At 47.6% G+C, this 26,139-nt stretch overlaps 6 protein-coding genes across 6 annotated transcripts; 2 read left to right on the top strand and 4 right to left on the bottom strand.

Moving 5' to 3' along the window:
* Window positions 1–2,937: 2,937 nt before the first annotated feature.
* EDB93DRAFT_1092584 (uncharacterized protein) lies at window positions 2,938–3,390 on the bottom strand (the record flags this gene model as incomplete). Its single annotated transcript, XM_041446443.1, has 1 exon — window positions 2,938–3,390. One exon carries the CDS (start codon window positions 3,388–3,390, stop codon window positions 2,938–2,940), a length of 453 nt encoding a protein of 150 aa, XP_041303611.1.
* A 1,508-nt stretch (window positions 3,391–4,898) lies between these two features.
* Window positions 4,899–7,722, top strand: EDB93DRAFT_1172026 (uncharacterized protein). The gene is made up of 6 exons (XM_041450375.1): window positions 4,899–5,428; window positions 5,480–5,619; window positions 5,675–6,015; window positions 6,070–7,294; window positions 7,358–7,467; window positions 7,522–7,722. Exons 1-6 carry the CDS (start codon window positions 4,998–5,000, stop codon window positions 7,534–7,536), a joined length of 2,262 nt encoding a protein of 753 aa, XP_041303612.1. The 5' UTR covers window positions 4,899–4,997; the 3' UTR covers window positions 7,537–7,722.
* An 82-nt stretch (window positions 7,723–7,804) lies between these two features.
* On the bottom strand, window positions 7,805–8,682 carry EDB93DRAFT_1172028 (6-O-methylguanine DNA methyltransferase). The gene is made up of 4 exons (XM_041450376.1): window positions 8,509–8,682; window positions 8,380–8,441; window positions 8,206–8,320; window positions 7,805–8,151 (listed from the first exon to the last, which is right to left on the bottom strand). Exons 1-4 carry the CDS (start codon window positions 8,618–8,620, stop codon window positions 7,907–7,909), a joined length of 534 nt encoding a protein of 177 aa, XP_041303613.1. The 5' UTR covers window positions 8,621–8,682; the 3' UTR covers window positions 7,805–7,906.
* EDB93DRAFT_1232369 (Alpha/Beta hydrolase protein) lies at window positions 8,683–11,219 on the bottom strand (the record flags this gene model as incomplete). Its single annotated transcript, XM_041451301.1, has 16 exons — window positions 8,683–9,012; window positions 9,070–9,091; window positions 9,143–9,272; window positions 9,333–9,340; window positions 9,389–9,409; window positions 9,472–9,687; window positions 9,738–9,769; window positions 9,822–10,032; window positions 10,087–10,168; window positions 10,226–10,297; window positions 10,346–10,367; window positions 10,415–10,645; window positions 10,703–10,757; window positions 10,814–10,872; window positions 10,938–11,041; window positions 11,096–11,219. The coding sequence occupies 16 exons, from the start codon at window positions 11,217–11,219 to the stop codon at window positions 8,962–8,964; spliced, it is 1,440 nt and encodes a 479-aa protein (XP_041303614.1). The 3' UTR covers window positions 8,683–8,961.
* A 2,928-nt stretch (window positions 11,220–14,147) lies between these two features.
* EDB93DRAFT_1254428 (uncharacterized protein) lies at window positions 14,148–14,813 on the bottom strand (the record flags this gene model as incomplete). Its single annotated transcript, XM_041453610.1, has 4 exons — window positions 14,148–14,161; window positions 14,215–14,281; window positions 14,344–14,491; window positions 14,545–14,813. The coding sequence occupies 4 exons, from the start codon at window positions 14,811–14,813 to the stop codon at window positions 14,148–14,150; spliced, it is 498 nt and encodes a 165-aa protein (XP_041303615.1).
* Window positions 14,814–19,117: 4,304 nt separating this feature from the next.
* Window positions 19,118–20,403, top strand: EDB93DRAFT_1066478 (uncharacterized protein; the record flags this gene model as incomplete). The annotated part of the gene is made up of 2 exons (XM_041444908.1): window positions 19,118–20,032; window positions 20,071–20,403. Coding segments are annotated over 2 exons (1,248 nt in total), but the record flags the coding sequence as incomplete, so codon positions are not given.
* Between the last annotated feature and the right edge of the window lie 5,736 nt (window positions 20,404–26,139).

Genomic DNA, 26,139 nt, shown 5'->3' on the forward strand with positions numbered 1-26,139 from the left:
AAAGCCGTTCCCTCCACTAATGTGGGACCACACATTTGGTGAAAACAAGACGTATTGCAAGTTTTCAATCTATCTGTTTAATACTCCAGTTCTACTGTGAAAATCAGAGGAATGCACTGTTACGCATCAGATCAGCTGAGACCGAGACTCCATACCATGTCATTGAATGACAAGAACATGCAATCAAACAAGGTATGGCGTCTCGGGCTGATGCTTTCGAGGGCAACCATGAACGTGAGGAAATGGAACTACTCACCTTTTCCTATGACCTAGGTCGCGATAGTACTTTCTCCTCTTGTTCGTATTTTTTCCAGGTTTGTTTTGTTAAACCGGGGCGGGCTTACTCGCGCTGACGACCTCGGCTCTTTGAACCTTTTGGCGCCGAGGAAGCAGACTGATTTGTGACGATGCCACCCCGGACCCGGCGGGCACTGAGGAGCGAACGGGATGGAACGCTAGCAACACCTGCAGAGCAGGGCCAACGTTCCACGTCCCAAGCCACCACTAGGTCCCGACCTGGATGTCAGCGACCACCGATGCCCTGAGGAGAGCGCTATGTCAACGGCGAGCTAGAAATTAAAAGTGGAACGTACCCTCTCATCTCGCGCCCGAACTTACGAGCCACGAGAGTATCGAGTTAACGTGGGCCGGGGTGCCTTAACCATGGTGCGGGCCAGTGCAACCGACCGAGGAGATGCTGAGGAGGAACAGGGCGGAGAGAAGTCAGACACTTGAGAGCCTCGGCGAATGTGGCCAGGAGACGCGCTTAAAGAGGGTCAAGAGGACCCAGGTCCTATCCCTGCGCCGTCCACGCCGCGAGCGACGTCCGTGAAGGGCAGCAGCTATAGTATATTGTCTCTTCGTGTCCTTAAATCGTAAATCTTGATGCATTGTTAGGGCTTTCCTCCAGCTCCTGAGTGGCAACAGTCGGTCAGTACGCGAATAAGAGTGTGACAAGAAACAGACGTACGTATGGGTTGTGGTCAAAGCTTGCGGTAGGTTTGAACGCTATTAGGTGAACGTCAGTGGCCTGACACATGTGCAGCACTGTGAGGAAGAAACGTACCACGCAGTGTCTGGCGGTATGATTTTGAGTGTGCTAGTCGTGAAAAGGACGGTAGCGTGCCAAGTAGGGGGGTCACACGCCACATACCTCGCTCATGAACTTCTAAGACTCCAATATAAGAGACTCGTACAAGAAAAGCTGTGAAAATGTAACAGTGTATGAAGGAGCAGATGAAGGAGCGGATGAAGGAGTGGATGAAGGAGTGGGGCAGGAATGAGGGAATATATATAATCGCCCAGCACGGCGGCTGACACAGGGATGAATTTTCCAAATATGGAAAGTGGCAGGCATTACGCTGGAACTCTAGACCTTGAGAGATCTACACCCATAAGCACACTTAGGTAGCATAAAGTACATACAGCTAGAGCCGATTGATTCAGAATATTCTACTGATTTCTTCCCCGAGAGTTATATGGCACATCAATAAGCATATTGACATGACTTGTAAAATCTCAAAACGACATATCGATGGGCGAAATCATTCGGATATATGTACTCAGCGGATAAGTTTGCAATTGCTCGACGCGTCGAAGACGCGCTTGGACGCGGAGTCGGTCACATGATCTATACCTTTGGGTCCCTAACAGCGCCAAACATGCCCAATTATTGCCGGACTGCTCTTGCATCATGTAGATCTTCGCGTTTTTATAGATATACTGTGACGCGCGACTAAAAGTCTCTTCTTTGCACAGCTCCTCCATCGTCTTTCTTTCTCCCACCCACAGCACTAGTTACCCACTTCCCTTAATCTGAGCGTGTTTTTGGTTTGGTCTTGGTCCAATTCTGCGCTCAGAGAGTCTGTCCCCTCTGCGTCCAACCTTCCTCAATTCCAACTTGGAAAATGCAGGACTTTGAACACCTTGATTTAAGCTACAGATGCGGTCTGGAAAAGTTAGACCTTTCCCACCATGAAATACCTCACTTAGGCTTTAGCCTTCCCACCCGGATGTATGTTTCCCAGCCTTCCTTTTCTACTCGGTGGTGTCCCTCTCGCCGTCTTGCAAGCCTACTTATCCAGTCAAACTAGTATCACACGTTATCCTCTCCTCTCACTGATTTATTCCCTTGCTGTCTATCGCTCTTGCAGATCTGAAAATTCTCAAGGATCGCTTCGCCAGGACAGTACTGCACGCCGGTCTCGGATGGACCCAGCGGAGCCGAGGATCTATTTTATAATACTCTCTCTGACGAGATCATGTTACCCATCATCAACGTACTCGAGCACGTCCTCAAACTAAAGCGCCATTCTCGAATCTGGCTGTGTCGACAGCGAGCTCGAGCTTGTCCATAGGCTTGCACCTGCTATGGCCAACCGTGCCACTAATTTAGCGATGAAGCCACACGAGCAGGTGCATTCGAAACTTTGCAAGAGGACACGTTGGCGATGAGAAGACGCCCGTAGAACTCATTCACCTCGCAGCTGGTCTCCAATTTTCGGAGTTCAAGAGCGTCGTTGGCACACTGGGAGATTGACGATCTTGTCGTAAAACACGTCGTCGAAGCTTTCTACACACATATATTCATCCATATTGGGGTTAGTTACACGCCGTATTATTGTCATCTGGTACGTGATCGCAAGTCGTTGATCTGCGATCTTATTGTTTTTAAATTGACGCTGATATTCTTGTGTTCCAGCTGTTTTTGTTTTCGTCAGCTCTCCTGTTTTTGTTGATTAGAATGTTCACCAAAGTTATTGTGTGCTCGATTACATAGTCTCCAGCCTCGTCTTTTGCCGTTAGAAAGTACGAAGATATATCCGACAAACAGACGAGCACATTTAGTGAGAAAGGAGATAAGCCGATACGAAACATGTAAGTGATAGTAGGAAACTAAGTAGAGCATATTTAGCGATTCTGATTGTTGGTCAAAATTTAAGGTTTCACAGGGAGCACGTAACCCACGACGCTCTCCAAGGTATAACCAAGGTTAGCAACAGCGTTGCTCGCCTCTGATGCGGATGTGGTGTAAAAGTGATCCGTGGCGCTGGGACTGTACAGACGGTAGAAGGCAACGCTTCCGCATATGTTGGCCTCATACACATATGCCGCAATCATCTCATAATTGTAACCGACTGCAGTCGCGCTCTGCACCTCGGAATATGACGTGGTGTAGAAATGGTCAGAGACTGTGGGGTTGTACATGCGATAGAGCGGGGTAGTGGAATGCCATGGAGTGGAAAAGACGTATCCGGAAGTTTCTTCCCTGGTGTACCCAAGTCTATTGACGGCTTGGTCCATCTCAATGGCATCAGTGGTGTAGAAGTGATCCCTATAAGTTGGCTGGTAAGCTCTTAGCAAACCGACTGCAGGGCCTGGGTGGCACATTATTGCAAAGGGGCTGCCGCTGTCACCGAGTCTGACCTGTTGCAGAAAGTGCTGCGGCCCGCAGTCCAGTTCCGAACCTTAAGTCATAACAGTAAGACGAAACAGTACAAAACTTCAACAAAACCAAATAGACAAATGCGGCTTTTGTTTGAGCAGACGTTTGTGAGTGTTCATGTAACACATGATAGAAACAATCAGCATGCAAGACCTCGACCGACAGTTCCAGAAGCCTAGTTGACACAATTTTTTGTCATCGTCCACCGGTGCTGAAATAGTCATTCCAGAAGTAGGACGCAAGTGGTCATCTTATATGCACGGAACGTTCCAACTAATACACGTCAAAGTCTAGCAGAGTTGGCTCACCTGGTAGATGGTCTATCACTATCACAGCATACATTTACCCTTTCCTTTCATTCTTGTTAGGATTTTTACCAGAATCTCGTGTAAACAGCCGTTCAGCGGTAGACAGATCCCCTGTGATACATGCATTGCGGGTGATTTAGCCGGAAGCAACGAGTGTGCCAGAAGGATCAACGGCAAGGGCGGCCTTGATGCCTGTGTCGTATATGAAGCCCGTCCAGCCTCAACGTGGCTAACATGCGACGGCATCGAGGCCTATTGAAAGAAGGCGCGTGCTATCGGGCGTCCATGTGAGCTAGTAGTTCCATCCACTGCGAGTCTCAAAGGATGCCTCGTGCTTGAATTATGAATTGTGATATTGTCCGATGTTGCGATGACAAGAAGTTTGATCACCAGTTAGTGAATGGCGAATGCAGTGGATATAACTACCATCGCATTTCTTGCTGTCCCCAGGTTTTTGTCCTCCAAAACGTCGTCGTAAAGTCCCATGAACCACTCGCCAGTACTGATCCATCGGGAGAAAGTCCAGCGAGGTGAGTGGACGGAGGTGGGCTTAGTTTCTCCATTCCAAGCGATGAGCACTCCTTCGTCATTGCCGCTTGCTATTAATTGTCCATCTCGTGATGACGCCGTTGTCAACATCGCCTTGCAATGCCCCTCCATCTTCTTTAACATAGCACCTGTCTTCAAGTCCTACGATAGTCTTGTCGTACGAGCCCGTCGTCGATCGGGGAAAACTACAGCTGCTTATACGTGCTTCTCGTGACATTCAAATCCTAGCAGGCGTGTAGTACTTGTAATGAGATCTGGCATTGTGGACTGGAGAAGTGGTGAGTGCCTATGTGTAGTATGGTTTGTATGCTGTGTTCACCGCATTTACGTACCGAACTGCGATGATGTACGGAAAAGAATAGTAACCATTTCCCGAAAGTCTTGGCAAGGCTTGTATATATAGACCAGTTACATCATGATTAGCCCGCAGTTCATACCACTCAGAGATCTTTGCTTCTTACCATGTCAAGGCAAGAGCTAGACGGACGAATTCTCAAGAGGTAGGCTCAACTTTACCCTCGCTGATTGAAATGCAGCGGCGATGTTACTTATCACCCTCACCACAGAGCAAATCCAAAGACAATACAAGACAAATTTCTAGTCGGATATCAAGGATGGTACGTTCGATAGTCAATTATCGCTAAGACGCAAGCCAGAGGGCCAACGAGTCCCTCTGTAGCTAAACTTGCGGATGGATGATCATGATAGAGTATCGCGCTGAACACTACTTTTTCAGGTTCACGTGCAATGGAGACGGAGAACCCATGGATCCTAACCACCACGGATGGTTGCACTGGTTCGATAAGCCGATCCCAGATGGCGGACGCCCCAACACAGACCTATGGCCAGATGTATCCGAATACTCCCCATCCGAGCTGTTTCTCGCCCCAGATCTCCAGAATGCAGATGGAGAGCCCGTATTCCTCTTCTCTTCGCGAAACTCAAAGACGGTGAGGCGCCACTTTCACTGGATGGCGTTACATGGTGTCGATGGCGCGTTTTTGCAACGATTCGCAGGCCAATGCGACGTGGAGGCGGGCTCAGAAGCAATGAGGAAAATCAGAGATGAAGTGGGCGATCGTGTCAGAGAGGCTGCTGAAGCAGAGGGAAGGGTCTTTGCCATAATGTGCGCATACTCATCAACTTAGTCTGTTCGATATTGACTGCGCATTTTTAGGTATGATGTCTCGGGTGTTCACCCTGACAAGATTCAACGGGTGCTCGAGCAAGATTGGATGCATCTCATACGCGATAAGTGTGTCCTAGACAGCCCAAATTACCTTCGGGAGAAAGGCAAGCCGGTCATCGCTCTGTGGGGTATGCTCGCACGCACAAAGTGTGATAATGGTCGTTTAACTTATCTGTACCCCAGGTTTTGGATTCAATGACAGACACCACTCTCCACAGGTCGTCAGATCTATTGCCAACTTCTTTCGTTCCTCCACACCAGGCGGTGCTTATCTTATGGCTGGCGTACCTGGGCATTGGCGCACATCAACATCTGATAGTGACCCAGACCCCGAATTCTTGCGAGTCTGGACAGAAGATTTCGATGCGCTCAGTCCCTGGACTGTAGGACGTTACGGGAACGAAGAGGAAGCGGAACGCTGGGGGAACGAGAAGGTCAAACAGGACTTTGATTTTCTGAAGCGAAGAGAAGACGAAGGGGGAAAGAAAGTAGATTATATACCCGTAGTGCTCCCTGGAGGCAGCGTAGGTCCAGTTGCACATTCTATCATCGCCATTCTTATTGTTTATGTCCTATAGGGCTACAATCTCTCTCGCGGGCAATGGGGACTCAATGGAATAAAGCGAAACGGGGGCCACTTTCTCTGGAAACAAATCCACGCCGCCAGACACGCAGGGGTGCGCATCATCTACGGCGCCATGTGGGACGAATACGACGAAGGCACAGCATTCATGCCCGTAGTCTCTTCTTCAAAGCAACTCCCGATTCATCCACAATTCAATTTTATAGCACTCGACGCCGATGGCCACTCGCTTCCGTCAGACTGGTACATGCGCATAGCTGGTTTCGCTGCTGAATCCCTACGCGGTGAACGTATGTTACACGAGTCATTTCCCGTCAAGGAGTTGCAGGATTATTGGGCTACTCGTCCCAGATATGAGGAAACGACACCGCCAAAGGAAGAGGCGGAGCAATGGAATGAAGCTCAAAGAGCATACCACGATTGGGCTGCACAGGAGGAAGGCGTAGTGTTAGACGAGGCGCCTCCACCATATATGCTGGAAGATGAAACGCAGAGTCCTCAGGCAGGCAGTGCACAAAATACCAGACTAGTCTCACCTGAGGCCACCAGTTCTACCCTCGATCGTTCATCAGTCTCATCTGCGCTACCGCCACCTTCTCCGATGTCAGCAAGGCCTGAATATCCGCCCGGCTTGGACAAGCGTACCCAACAATCCTATCAGCATCCAAGCTCTTCGTATCCCATTGCCAGGTCATCGTCTCGGGTTCCCTCCCCTGTTCCAACATCCGCTGTTGTGACCAATCCCACTCAACAAACATTGCCACACCTTCCGCAGCGTGCGTCAGGGTTTTCCTCTATAAGTTCTTCAGGCATGCAGATGCCTTCCGTGCAAGTGAGCCCAAGCGTTGTACCCATCTCTCCGCTCCCGGCTTCAGCAAGACCCATCTCACCGCTCCCGGCTTCAGCAACACCCATTTCATCATGGTCGCAACACCCAGTTCAACAACGCAATCTTCCAAGTCACCCCCATGCCCCACCCCTTGATTCCCGCCCCTCACTCACACTGCAGGGGGAGCCTTCCACTATAGGTGCACCTCATAGATCTTCCATAGCAACGAACAGGCCAGCACATCCCTACCCCGTACCAATTCCACGCATGCAAGACTACTACCAAGGCCAGATTCCGCCAACACAACCTCAGCCTGTTGGTTCTCGCTCTCCACAACCCTATTCTTCACCTGGATGCGGAACTCAGAGCTTGCCTCCGCCTATACCGTCTCGTAGGTAGCTTTTGTTCATAGCTGATTTTGCGTTGCTAATCGCTGCGTGGTAACAACTCGAAGGTCATCCCATGCACCCACAGCCTTCGAACCATTTCCCTTTGAACCATTCAGCATCAGGAAATTGTCGAGGGCGCGGGGGTAGTGGTCGAGGGCGTGGTCGAGGGCGCGGAGTGAGTCTGCTCCTAAACGCTATTTTGTCATGCACTAATCAGGTTTCTCTGCAGGCTGGTCGAGGTTGAATAATGTTTGACCTCTCATGATCTCACAAGCACCGTGACGCTTCGCTTGCAGCCTTGTATGGTTACGGACATAGTACTAAGTTGAACTTTGTAATTGATAACTGTTGTATCATTGAGCGGACTTTATAAATTATGGCCTTATGCTTGTTCGAGGGGCTGTGGAATGCAGTTGAGTCTTTCATATTAGATTGAATTCAACACGCAGACGTGATCATAAAGGAGATAACCTAACTGATACATATTGGAAACACCAAACTCATCGAACCTCTACAGCTGATTATTCATTTATATTGTTTTGGTAAACATTAGTGATGAACCTAACAGTAGTCCCACTCCGGTAGCATCGTATATAAAAACTAAAGAAACCAGTTCAGGCTCTCCCGTTCCAGAGCAGAGATTCGTCTGCAAGATACCCATCCACGGAGAATACAACCCCCTCCTTTGTAAGCATCTCTATCTTTCTATTGCACTGCAACCCAGTGTTCTTCTGTCCGCCCCTTGCATTTGCGCCAGTGCCCCACTCACCGAAAAATCCGCCGATGTACATATTTGATGCGATGATGCGATGGCAAGGCACAAATGGTGCAAATGGGTTGTTTCGAAGCGCAGAACCAACTAGGCAACGAGATCGTGAGAGGAAAACGAAGAGATTGCGTTGTGAACGCGCACCTGATCGCGGTGAACCTTGCCCAAGAGCGACGCAGATGTCCTTGTACGTCGTGACACGACCGCAAGGAATGGTTCTGGTGAAATCGTATACTGCCCATTGATGCGGAGTGATGCGCTGGGAGAACCGTCATGGCTAAGGAATAGTCTTGGGCAGTCTCAATGCATGCTGCTTGCCTTGCCATTGCGCGTCTTGAAGATTTTGCGTTCACTTTCGCTCAAGGGATAATGTATATTACCTGTGAAGACAGTTCCATGAGTGCTGTTTGGCATGGACCATGGAGTCGAGTGTCATCCTGCGCTTACAGTCTGCCAGGTCTTGCATTTCCTCTGCGACTATAGAAGCCTTTGACATTGTCGTCTTATGTCCGTCGATGGCGTCCTTTGTTGAGAGCAGTTGTGTCCTGATGGCAGGCATTATTTGATAGAGAAGTGCTATTGTGATGTGTCAGATATCAAGGTCGCGGTAAGTAGTACGACGGACGAGAACACCTGACAGGCCGGCGCGTGACTTTGATTCAGGGCTGGCAAGTTGGTGGCTGACATTGATCAAAATCAACGCCACCTCTGTTTCTGCTGCAGAAAATTTAAGCTGTAGCTACCATCACAGATCAGCAGGTTGGCGCCGTGTGATGAACGACTGTGGAGCATGAAATAGGAGATATTTTCAAGGCTACTATCACTCCGCTCCTTGTGCTCCAACCTTCACGCACAGACTGCAGCATTGGTGACAGGGTAATACGGGAAGCAAATATTTATCTAAGGAGCGTCTCTAAATCCCATCAGATACTGCATAATCTGGAAGGACGGCTGGAAGTATCCGTCTCTGCGTTAGATGGCGTCTGCACGACAGCATTGTCGACTTACCCCTGGTGCAAACTGAGGAACCCTAGTATGGAAAACATCAGAAACGAGACCCTGCGAATTGCAGTGAACTCACAGATGTCCAGCCAAAGCTACCTCGTAATAAGTGAGTCCCCGCTCCGAGTGCATCGACCCGTATGCACCCACGCCATCCACAATGAAGCTGTCATTGGCGATAGGCGTCTGGAATCCTTGCAAACCATTCCCTTATGATATAATAAGTGAATGTAACTCGGAGTGTACATCAAACATTAGTAGTCACGCACAAGTCATGCTACAAATGTCGTTAAAGTGATACTGTGATGGTCAAGAATGCACTCACTTTTGAATGGTGATTCTGGTTCTAAGTCATCAAACCATCGCATCAGAATAAACGAAGATTAAGGGTCAAAACCGAAGTCATACCCATCAGCAATGAGATTGAAGTCTGCGAGACCGTGCACGATGACGGCCCGCTTACTTTTCTCGATAACACTCGGTAATACAGTGAATGCAGGAGGCAAGCTGCCGTCTATGGTTTCGAAGATAAAACCACCGCATACAACCCAGTCCGTGTCCACGGGCGCGTGGATAGCTTTCTTTACGTCTGTTAGGTTAAAGTAGACCGGAGACTGGTGATTTCTGGATCTGTGTCAGCTGGGCTGCATCGGGTTGATCATTGAATGGCTTACAGAAAACCTAGAACATCCCACGGAAGTGGATACTTGAGCGGAACAGAAGTTAATATGTATTCATTAATATCCTTTTCGACTCACAGTGTCCCAGATACGATACATATTGAAGGTAGGGTTAATTGTCAGTGCATTAAACCAAATATCGTACCAGACACCGCAGCCTTTGGCAGAATCGGTAGAGTCTCCTGGCAGGGGAAGGAGACCTTTTGGAGGGTATGTGACGTACTTATCCATGTAGCCAGTATAATTGCACGTCGCGGCCTCCTCCTCGAGGTGGTCCATGAACGTCTGCCTGCATCCTATTGATGAGCGACTTGCAAACTAGGTCCGAATGAAATGAACAGACTCAAATGAGAAGATGCTAGCGTGTTTTTTCACGAAGTCCAACGCAGGGATTTCCTGTTGCACCACGCTCCACGAGATTACGGCTGAGCTTCATGTATAAGCCCTTGAGAAGAGACGGAGCAAGTAAAAATGATATTTACGATCATTGATCCATATCCCTTGCAAAGAGAGGTCTAACCGAGTCGGGTCCTCGTAGATATAGTTTGCGATATCTTCATTGGCGTTAGAGCTATGTTCGAAGAAGATAACTGTTAACTTACAAGGCACGTACATTCCGGCGTACTGAACACAGTCAAAACAATGCTTTACCGGACTCTCTGAAAACTTACACTTTCGCCCGATAAATACAGCTTTTTGCCTTTGAGTTCCGAAAAGACCTCAAGGAACTGCTGCATGAAACCGACGAGTTGAGCAGAAACATCGTCCTCGTTCTGTGCGTGCCCGATGCCTTGGGAAAATCCCGTTCCAATTGGTTGCTCCACCCAAAGGACGGAGGAGAGGTTGGTCCAGCTCCATTGATTCACCGTCGGCTTGGCCTGACCCCAGGACCAAGTGAAAGGCTTCGAATAAGAGTAAATTAATTATAAGTTAGTCTTGCCGTCGACAAAGATGCTTACCCCATTCTCTTGCAGCAAACCAGCGAGAGAGGAACAGCCAGGGCCACCATTAGTCCTTCAGGTAGAACATGCCAGGTCAGCAGCGAGGCGCACGCTGCGTTGATGACGCACCAAAAAATCAAATCATCAAGACTCCCTTTTGGGCCGGGAGGGAAAAACCAAAAAAAGAGCTGATATACTTGATATCAGCACTTATAACATTTGAAAGACGTAGATGGACCACTCATGCACACACCTTACGCGTTTCATTAGGACTGTTGCTGATGGGTAGTAGACCTGCCCAGCTAGGACCAACGTCGAAGTCAACAAGCGGAAGGGATTTGCCATCGACATAAAATTCTGGACGAAGATGGATCAGACGTATTAGACATTTACTTGTAGCATTTCAGTCACCTGAGGCTTTTGGATTCGTGAATGTGATATTCTGAACACCGCTGCTCTTTACGTTCTGAGAGTCGCCGGTCTGCCAACGTTTTGCCGCCTCGAGTTGATGTCCGAGGATCTCTTGCTGGGTCATGATACGACCGCTGGCGGCGACCACTGCAAGCAGGGTCGTAAATGCGGTGAGAAAATACATCACTGCAAGAGTTTGTGAGTAGGAAATAACGAGACGTATGGCGTCGTCGTATTGAGAATGAATGGGGCTACCATTCAAGATGAACCAAATGTATACGAGGTGGGTCGCCATGGCAGGGAAGGTATAGCGTCATGCATTTTCCACGCAGCCCTACGTGTGCACAATCGACTTGAACGGTTGAATCGTGATTGATACGCATGTGCGTTGCGGTAGAATCGCTACCAACCAGTTTGGCTGAAATTAATTAATTGTGCCTAGTAGTTCAATTCCAGGTAGTAGTGCTGCCGAAGTCCGGTTCAGTCCGGTTCATCACCAAAAGTTCGAAAACCAGATATGGGAAGCTAAGGTGATAGCATTGCACAACACCCATCAACAGCTACATCAGGCCCACCAAGCGCCGCCAGCACAAGGCATCCTGGGATTGCTAGATCAAGGAACTCAATTTAAGCTCATTGTCCGTCATATGCTGACACTTCTAATGCCTGTTGAATCATTCTAATTGCTTATCAGACTAGTATCATATCAAAAAATGTTTTATTGTTTTGCAGTAAATACATGATAGATTACAAAATTGAGAGTAAGGTGCGAGCTCGAGAGAATGGCAGAGGTAAGAAGTAACATGACTGGTAGAAATACTGCAGATATGTGACATATTGCAGTAGTAAATGTGCAGGTAGGCAAACCTATACAAGAAAATGTTGTCAGGAAGATAACCAGAAAAGAAATTGTGCACGCACCAGACCACCAGATTACTTCGAAGTCCCATGCACTGCGCCCCTCGATCCTGAATTCTATATTGGATCCTATAAGTGGATATATGCACCATTAATAGAATCCTACATTACTGCTAATGACTTACTTTGTTGTTTTGAGAGTCGGATATTAGGCTACATGGTGCCATGCGCAGTAATTCATATGATGAATGATGGGAGAGAGATGTAGATGAGAGACGACGAAGGAGGCAGAATTTGCGAAGTCCGTTGTTTAGACTTGTTGATGTCGGAGCTTCAAATGCTTCAACGGTCGTCGATCGAACACTTCAAGGGTGTTTACCAATGTTTATAAATTTATTTAACAACAAAGGAATACCATGGAGCTTAGTAATTTTGCATTAGAACTACTACTAAGATACTGGGGGTGTATCCAGGCTGAGAGAAAGAGTAGCATATCCATATCAGAGTACTATCATAATGACAGGAGTATATCATTGAATATCAGATACATGCAACAATGGTATGCTACTAGCTACTTGACATCATAATGATCAAGTCCTTCTTTGACCTTCGCAATCGCCATCATCCATGATCATAAATATTTGTCAGCATCAGCCCAATCAGGGAATACCTGAATTTTGAAGTTTTGGTGATGTTCTTGGACCAAATTTTCTGAACGCCAAACCGAACCATAGGTTCAGTTTAGCTGTTTGGTCGAACCCTGGACTGAATGTCACCGAACACATTCGGGAGGTCCGGTTCGCGTTCGAACCGGGTTCGACCAAGCTTGCAGACGATGGGCCGGAGCTCCACCATGAACGCCATGCGCAAACACCCAGTGCACATCAGCAACTGCTGACATGGCTCAGACGAGTGCGGATGACAGACAAGAGTAGGAGGAGGGAAGAAGATGAGGAGATCTTGCGAAGGGTAAGTGGGCATTGGGAACATGAAGTATGCCGACTTGTATGGCAAAAGTTCTTCTGAACACAGAACGAAAATGTACAAGGCCACGCCCTCACATCTGAGAGTTATCCACGTGTTCTTGAACCGAGAGCATTATCGAAAGAGTTTGCGAGCCTTGAATTTAATTTTACCTCTGTCAGAGCGATGATCTGCACGAAAAGATAATCGTCAGTTGACTATAAAAGATTATTCAATTGTAAGGGCACGACCTTCTGACTGTAGTGCTGTAATTTGTGGTCTTCCAAGCGACATGGAAAGAGGTAGGACAAAGGTCATTTAAAGGAGCAACAGTTTCCACAAGATGTGGATGTGGATGTTGTGGACGGCATGACTAATGAGATGTGGATTGTGAGCCCCAGTGTGGTAAGGTCCCTGGTTGAAGGAAAGGCTCCAAGAGTTTACCGTGCTCAAATGTGTAGGCTGGACATGCAACCCGGCATGAATGAAGGGCAAAAGGTTCTAATTGCTTATGGAGAAACGAAAGGACAATCCGACACAACAATCATTAGATTTGCATGGGTCCATTGGATTTCTTGATACATATGCATTGAATATATCAGGTATGAGAGTTTCGGACTATGTCAAACAATTACCTCATGAGTTTATCACTTCGCTCGCAGTAGTCGTCCGCTGTCATGAGTGACTGGAAGAAGGAAAAACGCTACAACGAGCTTCCTGCACAGCAAACTCTGAGAACATGTCAGTCCCCCATCCAGAGTCGAGTCTACATGCACAACGTACCTTGAGACAAAACTATGAGCCAATAGGAGTCAGGGACTTGCAACAGCAGCAGCGAAATTGAGGTAGTGTAGGTGCTGACAGATGGTGGTTTTGGTGGGGTTCAAACACGTCCGAACTGGTTCTGGTTAGCTCCGAACCCCGAACTGGACTTAAGGTTCGGTCCAGGGGCCATGCCGGACCTGTGACCGGACCTTGAGTCTGGTTTGGAAAGGTTCGGGTTCGAACCGAGGTTCAGAACCGAACTGCGGCAGCACTAATTCCAGGGGAGAAACCGGAGTTAGCAGAGCAACAAGCCATGAAATTTGAATAATAAATCCGTGTTCAATTGACATTATTTGACTATTACCCACATGCTGTAGCATACCTGACAGCGCAAAAGATGCCTGAGCTCATTGAAAGCCCACAGGTTGTGAGATCAAAATTTGAAAAGGCAATAAAGGATTGATTATCAGGGCTCATAACCTGTAGCAGACAGTTCAGCGACAGTCGGAGTCAACTGTATAGAGTGGGCACACCTGTAGCAGACATGAGCCCTTGAGGTTCCACAAGTAGCTGGGGGAGTGATGTATTAAATACTCGTAACTGTAATAAAGTGTGATACACGAATCATTCTGAGCTGTAGGACCGCTGATACATCAATGTACTGGGCTGTACAATCCCCTAATAGGCTGAGTATAGAATATGAACAGGCCATTCTCGGCATTCTCGGCATTCTCGATCTTACAAATCTCTATGTAGTCTGTACCTTGTGATTTTAATCTTGTTCCTTGCGATCGAGCTGTGTTTGGACAGCTGAGTGCAATATATATATATTTATATCTACACGAGTGATGTATCAACCGCACAATTGAGGCTGTGTGTCGATGGTAGGTTCATCCTTGGTGTCACTGTCCGGTGGAATGTCAAGGGCGGCACTTACAAACATAGGTACATCTTTCCATAGGTCCTGAAAAGAGGCCACAAGAGACAGCCACAGTGCAGCTTGTCGACATGCGTACGCAGCCAGTCCTTCTTGGTCCGCTGTCGACTCCAGGGTTTGAGAACTACGCCTTCCACTCCACCACTCTGCCTGCTGTTGGAGAACCGGGATGTTGGAGGACCGGGATGTTATCATAATCCGGTGCATCATGCACCGGTGTATCATGTGATACATTGGAGAATCGCACTTGGAAGATCCACATTACGATATTGGTGCCCATTGGGGCAGATTAACTTAGGTATTGGGTCCAACCTCGCCACTTTGTGTTCAATCTCTGTTTCTTGCTCTAGCATAAGTACTTTTGTTCTTCTGCTGTCTGCATGCCTCAGTCGTTGATTCCCAACACTGAGGTACACATTTCATTTGTCTTTTTCACATATACATGTACTTACACTTGGACTACCTTAGCGTATTTCCAACAGGTACATTAGAATGAAATATAGTCGTTGATTCCCAACACTGAGCGTATTTCCAACAGGTTATGAGCCCTGTGTTCTAACAGAACACGGAAACCGGAAATCACAAACTCCTCTTGTTGAATGGCTCACATTCATTGATCTTATCGCATTCTCCTCTGACACGTCTTTTTCCATGATGGAAAAATATGACCATATCCCAGAGCTGACCGGAGCAGAAAACTACATTCCCTGGGAGATGCAGGTGCAGCTCGTCTTGACAAATGATGACCTCTGGTGCCATGTCACAGAAATGGTGGACCTGAACGACATCCTCGGAACGGCTTCAGTCCTGCCCAGCGCAGCCAACCCAGCATCACCTACTGACGCTGAGAAGGCGGCCATACGTTCCTGGCTCATCAATGATTCAAAAGCCAAAACCATCATTCTCTGTAAGCTTGCGCCGAGCATTCACCTTCTTATCCCTCGTAACACCATGATTACGTCGCGTGAAGCTCGGAAAATCCTCAGAAATCATTTCCATCACAATGACATGAGTTCTCAATTTGTGATCCAAAGGCGCATTCAGGCCCTTAGAATGAAAGACACAAATGACGCTAGCAACTACGTTGGGCTGCACATCAGCTGCCGAGACCGGCTCATTGGCATGGGCGCTGCTTACTCTGACGAGGAGGCTGTCTTCAATTTGCTAATGGGCCTGCCATCCACTCCTGCCTGGCAACTATTCCGCATGCAGTTAGAACAACGCATGCATGATAATTTTTCTGCCACCATTGTCAGCTTGTCACTTAGTAGTGGGGCTCCCATCTTGGCCTCGTTCCAAACAAACACCATCACCTTCAAAAGTTGCATGTCGCACATCACATCCAAAGCCTGTTGCATGCTCAACGTCCAACCCTCTGTCACATCAGGTCCTGGATCTGAATACGCCAACACTGTCACCACCGCTCCCAACGTTAATCCTATCACTGGACTGAGAAAGCATAGGAACAACCCCCAATGTTACGACTTGGATGGTATCTGTTGGCGACGCTCAAACAGAGCGTGTGTCGTCAACGGTCGAGGACGTCCTTGGGCTAGCCCAAGGGTAGGGGTCTTACTTGGCGAGGCTTTGGCAAGTAAGATTTGACGTTTATGTCCAAATCGGGTAGCTTATGTCAAGCGGGTGCGAGACGATAAGCTAAATCGGCCAAGGCTTACGACACCCGAAGGTTAATCGTAAGATCGTTGTTAATTAGAAGGACAGAAGTCCGACTAGTTAACAGGGGCTTTGCTCGTCGACGAAGTCGATGAGCAAAGATCGAGACTATAGGCTTATCCGCGAAGAGCAGATAAGAAGATAGAATATAGACTGCTGGCTAGGCAGAAGGGATCACTCTGGTGAGAGTAGGGGGTCAAGAACCAAGTAGATTCAAGTTAGGGAATACAGTACATGGTAGCGAGTTTATATAGAGGACAGGAGGTGTATTAGTGGGTGATAACTCGTACTACCAAGAGAGGCAATCGGTAAAGGGTATAACCATAACAGGAAGGCACGTTCGGTCGAGGTAGAACGTGCTGGATAAGAAAGTGAGTCAAGATCGAAATAAGAAGTGAAACGCGCAGGGGCATGATCGTGCAGCTGCGGATCTAAGTATAAGTCGCATGTGCGATTGCGCACTGAGTCAGAGATCAAGAAAGGGAAAAGGGCAAAGGGGATGCATCGTGCATCATATCATAGGTTACCGTCCAGACGGTAAGGGCAAGGGGACTGTCCACAGGATCAGTCAGGTGGTGGAACGGAGCATGGGTATGCTTCGTCAGCGAAAGGATCCGGCCAGATGTACTGGCTTTGCTGAAGCGACAGGTAGAGAGTGAAAGGGAATGCGAGGATGACAAGGATGACAAGGGTAAGGTCGGGGTAAGGGTATGATGCGAGGGCTGATACGAGGAGGATTAGGAGAAAAATGGTAGGGGCCCAAGCATCTAGATGTTCTTGTAACACCCAAGGGGTTTTCTGCTTAATGACTGGCTGTGGACGCGGGGACCATGAAAAAGAACACTGCTTCCATGAAGGAGGAGGAATGGTGGGTCAAGCACCTTGGCAGAACACCCCTTGGACCTGAACCAAGTGGCACCCTGGCTAGGACCCCAGAACTAAACACGTGCTCAACAGCGCTCCCAACCTTCAACAAACAGTAGAACCAAGCAAAATCTCAATATAGATGGCTCCAACACCCGCCTTGGGGAGCAATAAAGGGAACAGATCTAGGAATCTAAAGGACATGATGGCTCCAAACACCAACATCAACAATAGCAACTCCTCTGAACCTTCCCAGCCACCCACTCCGGCAGTTGTGCCAACACAAAATAGACGTGCCCCACCCAAATTAACCACTAATGAAATTATAGCTCTAAATAACGAAGTTACTAATGCGACATCCAGCAAAGCCTACCTAGAACATATCGCCCTTGCTATAAGTGGTAAACCGTACACAACAGAAGCCATCACCGAAATACTCCTGCACATAACCCAATTAAACAGAATCTCACTCCCAGCACAAACAGCAATCCGTGCAATAGCCTTCGTGTTGGAAGAGGCAGTATTAGATGAAAATACAGACATCATAGCAAGGCATATCACGGCAGCAATTTCCCCACACATAGCTAAGTTACAGGACACCGAAGAGAAGCTAACCAAACTAGCCACAGATATGAACATCCCATCATCAAACACCCCAAACCTGCAACTAGAGAAAATTCAAACAGCCGTGGACAGCCTTTCAGAACGAGTGTTACAAGAACATCTAGACGCTTGGGCCCCTACCATTTTTCTCCTCATCCTCCTCGTCTCTGCCCTTGCATCACACCCTTACCCCGACCTTGCTCTTGTTATTCTAGTCATCCTTGTGTTCCCCTTCACTCTCTACCTGTCGCTCCAGCAGAGCCAGTACATCTGGCCGGACCCTTTCGCTGACGAAGCATACCCATGCTCCGTTCCACCCCCTGACTGATCCTGTGGACAGTCCCCTTTGCCCTTACCGTCTGGACGGTAACCTATGATACAATGCACGCTGCATCCCCTTTACCCTATTTCCTTTCTTGATCTATGACTTGGTGCACAGTCGCACATGTGTACTTATACTTAGTTCCGCAGTTGCACGATCGTGCCCCTGCATGTTTCACTTCCTGTTCTGTTGTTTGACTCATTTCTTATCTGCACATTCTGGTTCGCCTGTGACTCACCTCGAACGTGCCTTCCTTTTCTAGTATCACCCTTTGACCAGTTCCCTTTCTGGTAGTACAAGTTATCACCCACTAATACACATCCTTTCCTCTATATAAACTCACTACCATGTATCTTATTCCTTAACTTGAATCTACTTGGTTCTTAACCTCCTACTCCTAACAAGAGTGATTCCTTCAGCCTAGCCAGCTGTCTATATTCTACTTTCTTATCTGCTCATCGCGGATAAGTCTCTAGTCTCGATCTTTACTCATTGACTTCGTCGACGAGCAAAGCCCCCTATTAACTAGTTGGACTTCTGTCCTTCTAATTAACGCAGATCTTACGATTAACCTTCGGGTGTCGTAAGCCTTGGCAGATACGCTTATCGTCGAGCCCCCGCTTGACATAAGCTACCTGATTTGGACATAGGCGTTAAATCTTACTTGCCAAAGCCTCACCAAGTAAAGACCCCTAACCTTGGGCTAGCCCAAGGACGTCCTCGACCATTGACGACACACGCTCTGTTTGAGTGTCGCCAACAGATACCATCCAAGTCGTAACGACGAGTAGCCGAATCCATTACCTCCAAGCTGTCTTACGCAAATATACTCACAGCAGACCAACACCCAGGTACAGAAGCCCAGAACCAACAAACACAATGCATGGCACGAGAAGCGATAAAAGACAGGCAAATCATGATAGGTTTCGCAGCTAACAGTCCTTTAGCAGCAGGAAAATCATCCCACACGCGACTAGTAGTACGAGTCAAGAATGCACTCAGCAGCATCAAAACGGACGATGAATCACCCAAACTGGAAATGCACTCGGTTACTCAATTCAAACAAGGAGGTATGGTAATTGAACTAACAACCAAAGAAGCAGCCACTCTCATTCATAGCAACACTGACATCAAAAATGAACTAACGCGCAACCTCGACCCAGAAGCCACCTTCAGAGAAAGAACCTACTCCCTAATCATCCCGTTCATGCCGGTCAGCTATGACCCAAGCAACAAAGACAATATAAAACAACTAGAGAAAGAAAATGAATGGAACAAAGGAGCTATATCAACAGCCCATTGGGTAAAACCAGTCGAGAAACGATCAAGTACACAAAGAGTCGCACACTTAATGCTAACCTTCACAGATCCTCAAACGGCTAACTCAGCGATATGCAAAGGTATCACGGTGGACCATATGCTATTATGGCCGAAAAAGAACAGACGAGGACCCCTTCACTGTGCAAAATGTCAACATTACAGCCACATAGCACGTGAATGCATAGCACACGGAGACACATGCCCAAACTGCGGCAACAATCACTGCACCCAAGACTGCTCAACGAAAGACAAACACTTCTGCACAGCATGCAATGCAGACGATCACCCTAGCTGGAGCCAAGACTGCCCTTCTTTCATTCAGAAATGCGAAGATACTGACAAAAGATACCCGGATAACACCATGCCATACTTCCCCACCAACGAACAATGGACACAAGTAGCAACCCCGCCCAAACCTCCACCATACCGCAAACCACCCTCAAACCACACAACAAATGGGGACCTAATCCAGCAACACATCGACAACTACCCACAGAGAAGAAACCCAGCACTGACCAGAGGCACCCCACCAACAAGAGGAGTCCAGCTACCATCAAGAGGCTTCGCACCAAGTCACGCAACAACACGCCCAAGATCTGAATCCGTCGAACCGCACTTCAACCCACCGGAAGTAACCCAATTCAGCCAACGAGAACACGATGGTTGGAGATGATTAACACACCTGATAACACCGCAGTCCATCTACAAATATGGCAAGAAAACCTCAACACATCACCAGACACCCAGCACTGTATCCTCAGTGGCCCACATACAGCCCGCGACTGGGACGTCATCGCCATTCAAGAACCAACTATAGACTCAAAAGGTAACACGAAAGCCACACCCGACTGGCATGTAATATATCCAACTCTACGATACATGCAAGCGAAATGGTCATGTGCCGTAACCCTAGTACATAAGCGCATTAACACTAACAGCTGGAGACAGATCCCCTTCCCATCAACAGACATAGTAGTGATTCAATTCACAGGAACCTTTGGTAAGCTAACAGTATTCAACATATATAGTGATAGAGAGAAGCAGGACACCCCCCCCACCCTTCAATGATACCTTGAGGACAACATCCACACCATCTGCCCCACACACGAAGACCACATTATATGGTTAGGAGACTTCAACTGCCACCATGCACTCTGGGAAGAAGAACACAACCAACACTTATGCGAGCCACACAAAGCACAGGTAAATGCGGAGGCATGGATTGAATTATTAGTGGACTATGGTATGTGTCAAGCGCTAGTGAAAGACAAACCAACACTACAATCTATGAGAACGGGAAACTGGACTTGACCGGACAATGTCTTCTGCACTGACCACACACTAGAACTATTTACCATATGCGATATGGCCCTGGATCTGAGACCACCGAAAACAGACCACATCCCCATCCTCAGCACACTTGACATGGCAGTCCAGCAAGCAACGATGACGACCAACCTCAATTACCAGGACGTAGACTGGGAGAAATTCGTGAAGCGCCTCAAAGAACAACTAGCTACAATACCAGAACCGTAACCAATAGCAGACCAGGAAAAATTCCAAACTGCAGCGAAGAATCTCACGAAGGTACTCCGAAGTGTCATCAAAGAAGTGGTGCCGAAGACCAAACCAAACCCGCATGCGAAATGATGGTGGACCAAGGAACTATCCCAAATGTTAGAATGCAAACACGAGCTAAGTGGTCTTTCATACAAATTCAGAGCGCTACTGAATCACCCAGCACACGAGGAGCACCGCAGAATCAGAAACCAAGTCTCAGAAGCCATCTACAAAGCCAAGAAAGATCACTGGACTCAATTCCTCGAGGAGGCCATGCAACGTGAAGTCTGGATAGCCAACAAGTATGTCACCACCCCTAGCACAGACGGCAGCAAAACCCATATACCAGTCCTCCAATCCAAGAACGCAGACGGAACAATCACTGAAGCCATATTCAACAATGAAAAGAGTTCAATTCTAGCTAAATCATTCTTCCCTCCGCCCCCCACTAACGATTTCATTCCAGAAGACTACATATACCCAGAACCAATAGTCCCATTCGAACGTATCACAGAAACACATGTCGAACAAGCCATCAAGAATACGAGCCCATACAAAGCCCCAGGACTGGATGGAATATGCAACATAGTTTTCAAACGGAACTCCGAAGCACTCACCCCATATCTAGCCTGCATATTCGACGCAGTATTCACACACCGAACGTACTATGAACCATGGCGTGAATTCACGACAATCGTACTATGCAAGCCCAGCAAAGCTGACTACACCACTCCTAAGGCATACCGTCCAATAGCTTTGATCAACACCACGTGCAAACTACTGACAGCTATAGTTACACAACAAGTAACCGACATCCTCGAAACCCACCATCTTCTACCACCCAACCACTTTGGAGGACACCCAGGACAATCAACCACAGACTCTGTACACCTTCTGGAAGCGACAATCAAGGATGCATGAAGATTGAAACAAGTAGCATCAGTACTGTACCTGGATATTGAAGGTGCCTTCCCGAACGCAGTCACAAGCCGTCTCATTCACAACATGAAATGTCGCTGCCTACCTCCAGAACTAGTTTACTTCACAGAAAAGATGCTCACAGGACACCGTACACAGCTAAGATTCAACGACTTTCTCTCAGATTGGTTCCCAGTAAACAATGGTATAGGACACGGGGACCCACTATCTATGATATGCTACATAATATACAACTTCGATCTGGTTGAAGTAGCACGAGGACGCATAGGCAACCGCAGAGAAGAAATCGCACTAGCTTTTGTGGATGACACGGCCTTCATCGCCATTGCTGAAACCTTTGAAGAGACAGCACAACATACTCAGGGACATGCTCGAACGAGAAAATGGAGGATACCAATGGTCAAACGAACATAACTCAAAATTCGAAAACTACAAAGTTCGTGCTCATGGACTTCACACGTAGCAAAACAAAGGAACAAAGACCAATTGTCATCAACGATATAACTATCCAACCATCTCACCATACGCGCTTTTTAGGAATCATAGCTGACCAGGAACTCACCTGGAAGGAGCACACAGCATATGCAATAGCAAAAGGCACTGAATATGTTCTACAGATCCGACGTCTCTCGAAAACGGCTATGGAAATACTGACCAAACTAATGCGACAACTATATCTAATGGTAGCAGTCTCGAAATTTGCATATGGAGTCGACATATGGTTCAGGCCTATACTCAAGAAAGGAACCAACATGAACGTTATGCAATGAGGTTCAAAAGGTATAGCGAAAAGGCTCACATCAATACAATGAATAGCAGTGATAAGTATAACAGGTGCCATGAGGACCTCCCTGACTGACTCTCTTGAAGCCCATGTGAACCTCCTCCCTATACCACTGCTACTCCAAAAGTTCTGTCACCACGCCGCAGTACGCTTGGCTACTGTTACGACTTGGATGGTATCTGTTGGCGACGCTCAAACAGAGCTTGTGTCGTCAACGGTCTGTGGATGTCCTTGGGCTAGCCCAAGGTTAGGGGTCGTACTTGGCGTGTCTTCGGCAAGTACGATTTGACGCCTATGTCCAAATCGGGTAGCTTATGTCAAGCGGGTGCGAGACGATAAGCTATATCGGCCTAGGCTTACGACACCCGAAGGTTGATCGTAAGGATCGTCGTTAATTAGAAGGACGGAAGTCCGACTAGTTAACAGGGGCTTTGCTCGTCGACAAAGTCGGTGAGTAAAGATCGAGACTATTGGCTTATCCACGAGGAGCAGATAAGAAGATAGAATATAGACTGCTGGCGAGGCAGAAGGATCACTCTGGTGAGAGTAGGAGGTCAAGAACCAAGTAGATTCAAGTTAGGGAATATGGTACATGGTAGCGAGTTTATATAGAGGACATGAGACGTATTAGTGGATGATTACTCGTACTACCGGGAGAGGCAATCGGTAAAGGGTATAACCATAACAGGAAGGCACGTTCGGTCTAGGTAGAACGTGCTAGATAAGGAAGTGAGTCAAAGGTCGAACTGAGAAGTGAAACGCGCAGGGGCACGATCGTGCAACTGCGGATCTAAGTATAAGTTGCATGTGCGACTGCGCACCGAGTCAGAGATCAAGAAAGGAAACAGGGCAGAGGGGATGCATCGTGCATCATATCATAGGTTACCATCCAGACGGTAAGGGTAAGGGGACTGTCCGCAGGATCAGTCAGGTGGTGGAACGGAGCATGGGTATGCTTCGTCAGCGAAAGGATCCGGCCAAATGTACTGGCTTTGCTGAAGCGACAGGTAGAGGGCGAAAGGGAATGCGAGGATGACGAGGATGACAAGGGTAAGGTCGGGGTAAGGGTATGATGCGAGGGCTGATATGAGGAGGATCAGGAGAAAAATAGTAGGGGCCCAAGCATCTAGATGTTCTTGTAACAGCTACCCTGCCCCAATCCCACCCTCTCCACAGGAAAATCCAATGGATAACAAAGCACAACATCCAGACCCACTGTTCATCACTGCATAACCTCATCCACACCTTCCAAGTCTTCCCGGACAAAGTAGAAAAAATAGACCCATCGAAACAAACGAGAACACCGGAAGAGCTGATATATGAAATAAAAATTGCAAAAAAACAAGAAAGAGGCAATACCGGAACACAAACAAGTAAACGACACAATTCAAATATATATGGATGGATCAGGATACAAAGGAGGGATTGGAGCAGCAGCAATACTAATACGCAATGGACAAGAACCACACATCCTATGCTATCACCTAGGACCAGACAATGAACACACAGTATACAAAGCTGAAACATTAGGACTGACCTTAGCCACCCAACTCCTAGCAACAGAACGAAATGTGATATTCCCGGCCTCAATACTACTCAACAACCAGGCAGCAATAGTATGTGGATCCTCGACGGACAAGGACAGTAGCGACTTCATCCCAGGACACTTCAGGAACATGATCAAAGCCATCTTGAAATGACAGGACAACCAAAGGAACTTCAAACTCACTGTACGCTGGGTACCAGGACACATGAACATACCAGGCAATGGGTTAGCAGACTGCGAAGCTAAGAAAGCAGCAGAAAACCCACAGAACAACAGCCCAACACGTAAACTGCCTAGATATCTGCGGAACAAGCCACTGTTATGTAACGCCCCAGCATTAAGAGCTGCACAAAAGATCAAGATGAAGGAAATATGGAAAACCCTCTGGACGAAATCCCCTCGCTTCACTTGAACCCTGTGACATCAACCCGTCCATGCCCTCCACTAAGTACCTCAAACTTGTTAATGGCATACCCAAAAGACACGCCAGCATATACATCCAGCTCCAAACCCGACACATCCCCCTCAACCACCACCTATATCGAATTAGCAAATCCATATCACTGCACTGTCCAATATGCCCAGGAACAAATAAAACCATCCACCACTATCTATTTGAATGCCCCCAATACCGCAATGAATGCCATATCTTCGCCAATGCCACACACCATGACATCATGTCCATAACCCACATACTAACCTCTGAAAAAATCACCCCACATCTCATCTGTTATGTAAATAGCACAGGAAGATTCAAACCAACCTTCAGCAAATTGTAACATCAACGAACAATTATATTGAAGCAAATATGTAACAAGTACATACCCAGACACCGTGTAAACCATCAAGCCCCACCATCAACCCACTCTCCCACATCAAGACTGACACCACTCGTTGATATCACTGATGGGACAAAAGAAGACATGTCAACTAGAGGAAGCACCATCAACACAAGACAAATACGATCAGATCATCACTGAGAAGTCTTATGTATTCTCCCAAACACCTCTACTAACAATCTTCTTACCCGCAGCGCTCTTTTTGTGCTTGATCACCTAGGTGACAGAGTACGAGTTCGCAACATAAAGAAAAGCCCCAAACAAAACAAACTATGGTAGAATGCTCATGATGAGACAATGTCCAACATAGGGTCTATGACCCCAAAGGACTATAATCTGAAGCAAAAAAAAGAAGAAAAAAAAGCACCTTGGCAGAAAAAGAAGAGGGAAACTGCAGCTGTTGCTGCAAATGCACCTACTCCATCATCATCCTCAATCACTCTGCCACCAGTATCCATCGCTGCGCTCATTACGCATAACGCACCCGACTCGACTGCCACGCACAGACGTGATCTCTCATGTGCAACCATTGAGGACCTTCCTGATGAACCTTCTGTCACTGGCGACATCTCAGCTCACATGCACGTGTTGTCCACCATTCTCGACTCGGGAACCACAAGCACCCTCATCAGTGATCGCACCATGTTCTGGACCTACTCGATGGAGGATCCAGTCGTTGTCAAGACTGCAAACCATGGATCTCTCTCCCCACTTCTGGACGTAGAGATTGCGTCATGTGGCTCAAGATTGGCAGTGATCGCCACCACATGCGGCTGTCCAACTGTCTCCACGCTCCCGGGGCTATGCTCAACTTGCTGTCCATCAGTTGGATGCTAGCGAAGGGCTGGGAGTGCAACTTCCATGGAGCACCTGCCCGCTGTGAGCTTGTTTATAGAGGGTCATTGCTTGGTACTCTCCCCATGACAGGACAACTCTTTTATGTCGACCTTGAGTTCATACCTCCTCACCAGCCTGTATCTCTTGTTCAAGAGGTCTCAGCATTTGCATGTGTCTCCCTCACCTATGATCTCTGGCATGCCCGCATGGGCCACACTGGAGGTGAGTCTGTG

The sequence above is a fragment of the Suillus bovinus genome, assembly GCF_016758785.1.
Source record: "Suillus bovinus strain UH-Sbo-P2 chromosome Unknown EDB93scaffold_73, whole genome shotgun sequence".
Classification (NCBI taxonomy): domain Eukaryota; kingdom Fungi; phylum Basidiomycota; class Agaricomycetes; order Boletales; family Suillaceae; genus Suillus; species Suillus bovinus.

Bases quoted from the DNA above. Each gene is read 5' to 3' on its own strand.
- EDB93DRAFT_1172026 (XM_041450375.1), top strand. From the start codon at position 4,998: ATGATCATGATAGAGTATCGCGCTGAACACTACTTTTTCAGGTTCACG. The intron at 5,620-5,674 runs GTATGCTCGCAC...TCTGTACCCCAG, and splicing joins GCCGGTCATCGCTCTGTGGG to GTTTTGGATTCAATGACAGA. The intron at 7,295-7,357 runs GTAGGTAGCTTT...AACAACTCGAAG, and splicing joins GCCTCCGCCTATACCGTCTC to GTCATCCCATGCACCCACAG.
- EDB93DRAFT_1172028 (XM_041450376.1), bottom strand. From the start codon at position 8,620: ATGCCTGCCATCAGGACACAACTGCTCTCAACAAAGGACGCCATCGAC. The intron at 8,442-8,508 runs GTAAGCGCAGGA...CTGTCTTCACAG, and splicing joins AATGCAAGACCTGGCAGACT to GTAATATACATTATCCCTTG. The intron at 8,152-8,205 runs GTGCGCGTTCAC...CTCGTTGCCTAG, and splicing joins GCAAGGTTCACCGCGATCAG to TTGGTTCTGCGCTTCGAAAC.